The sequence below is a fragment of the Tupaia chinensis genome, unplaced genomic scaffold (genome assembly GCF_000334495.1).
Source record: "Tupaia chinensis unplaced genomic scaffold, TupChi_1.0 Scaffold145659_1, whole genome shotgun sequence".
Taxonomy (NCBI): domain Eukaryota; kingdom Metazoa; phylum Chordata; class Mammalia; order Scandentia; family Tupaiidae; genus Tupaia; species Tupaia belangeri.
This window is the reverse complement of record NW_006205516.1, coordinates 178,231-178,778: the sequence shown is the minus strand read 5'-3', so window position 1 is coordinate 178,778 and position 548 is coordinate 178,231. Positions and strand designations below refer to the sequence as shown.

Genomic DNA, 548 nt, shown 5'->3' with positions numbered 1-548 from the left:
CGGGGAGCCGACCCGCAGCCCGGTCGCCTTTAAGGGGCTTGGAGGCCGGATTTGGGTGCCGAGATGTGGTTCGAGATTCTCCCTGGGGTCGCCGCCATGGGCGTGTGCTTGGCCATTCCTGGACTGGCCACTGCGTACATGCACAAGTTCATGAACGGGGGCAAGGTGAGGCTCCGGGCCGGCGATCCGAAACGGGCGGTGGGGCAGGGAGGCGGTGAGGATGCGGAGCTTCCCGGCGACGCGACGCGGGGAATACTCACTCGGTCGCCCGCCCTCCTTCGTGTTGCTCGCGGAACGGAGCCCGGCGGAAGCCTCCTCCCTTGGCGAGAAACGGCTAGTTTTTGCGTGGAGAGGGGAGGAGTGCTTCGGGGGCCGGGAAGGTAGATCACAGACGGTAGGGCCCAGCTCCTAGGCACAGGAGACCGTGTCAGCCTCGCCCTCCCTCCTTACTTCCTTTCTTGCCTGCTTTTGTTTTTGTTTGGCACATCCATATCTTTATAGTTTCTCATTCTTTATTTCTTCCCTTCTCTTGGCTAGGCTTGTCTCCC

The 548-nt window shown here is 61.7% G+C and overlaps 1 protein-coding gene across 1 annotated transcript in view; it reads left to right on the top strand.

Annotated features, from left to right (window-relative positions):
- The first annotated feature begins 6 nt into the window (after positions 1 to 6).
- The window catches only part of NDUFA1 (NADH:ubiquinone oxidoreductase subunit A1), a 4,557-nt gene continuing 4,015 nt past the window's right edge, over positions 7 to 548 (top strand). The window contains exon 1 of the mRNA XM_006168254.2: positions 7 to 165. Within this exon, the coding sequence (XP_006168316.1) occupies positions 64 to 165 (102 nt within the window). The 5' untranslated portion in view covers positions 7 to 63. The remainder of the gene's footprint in view (positions 166 to 548) is intronic.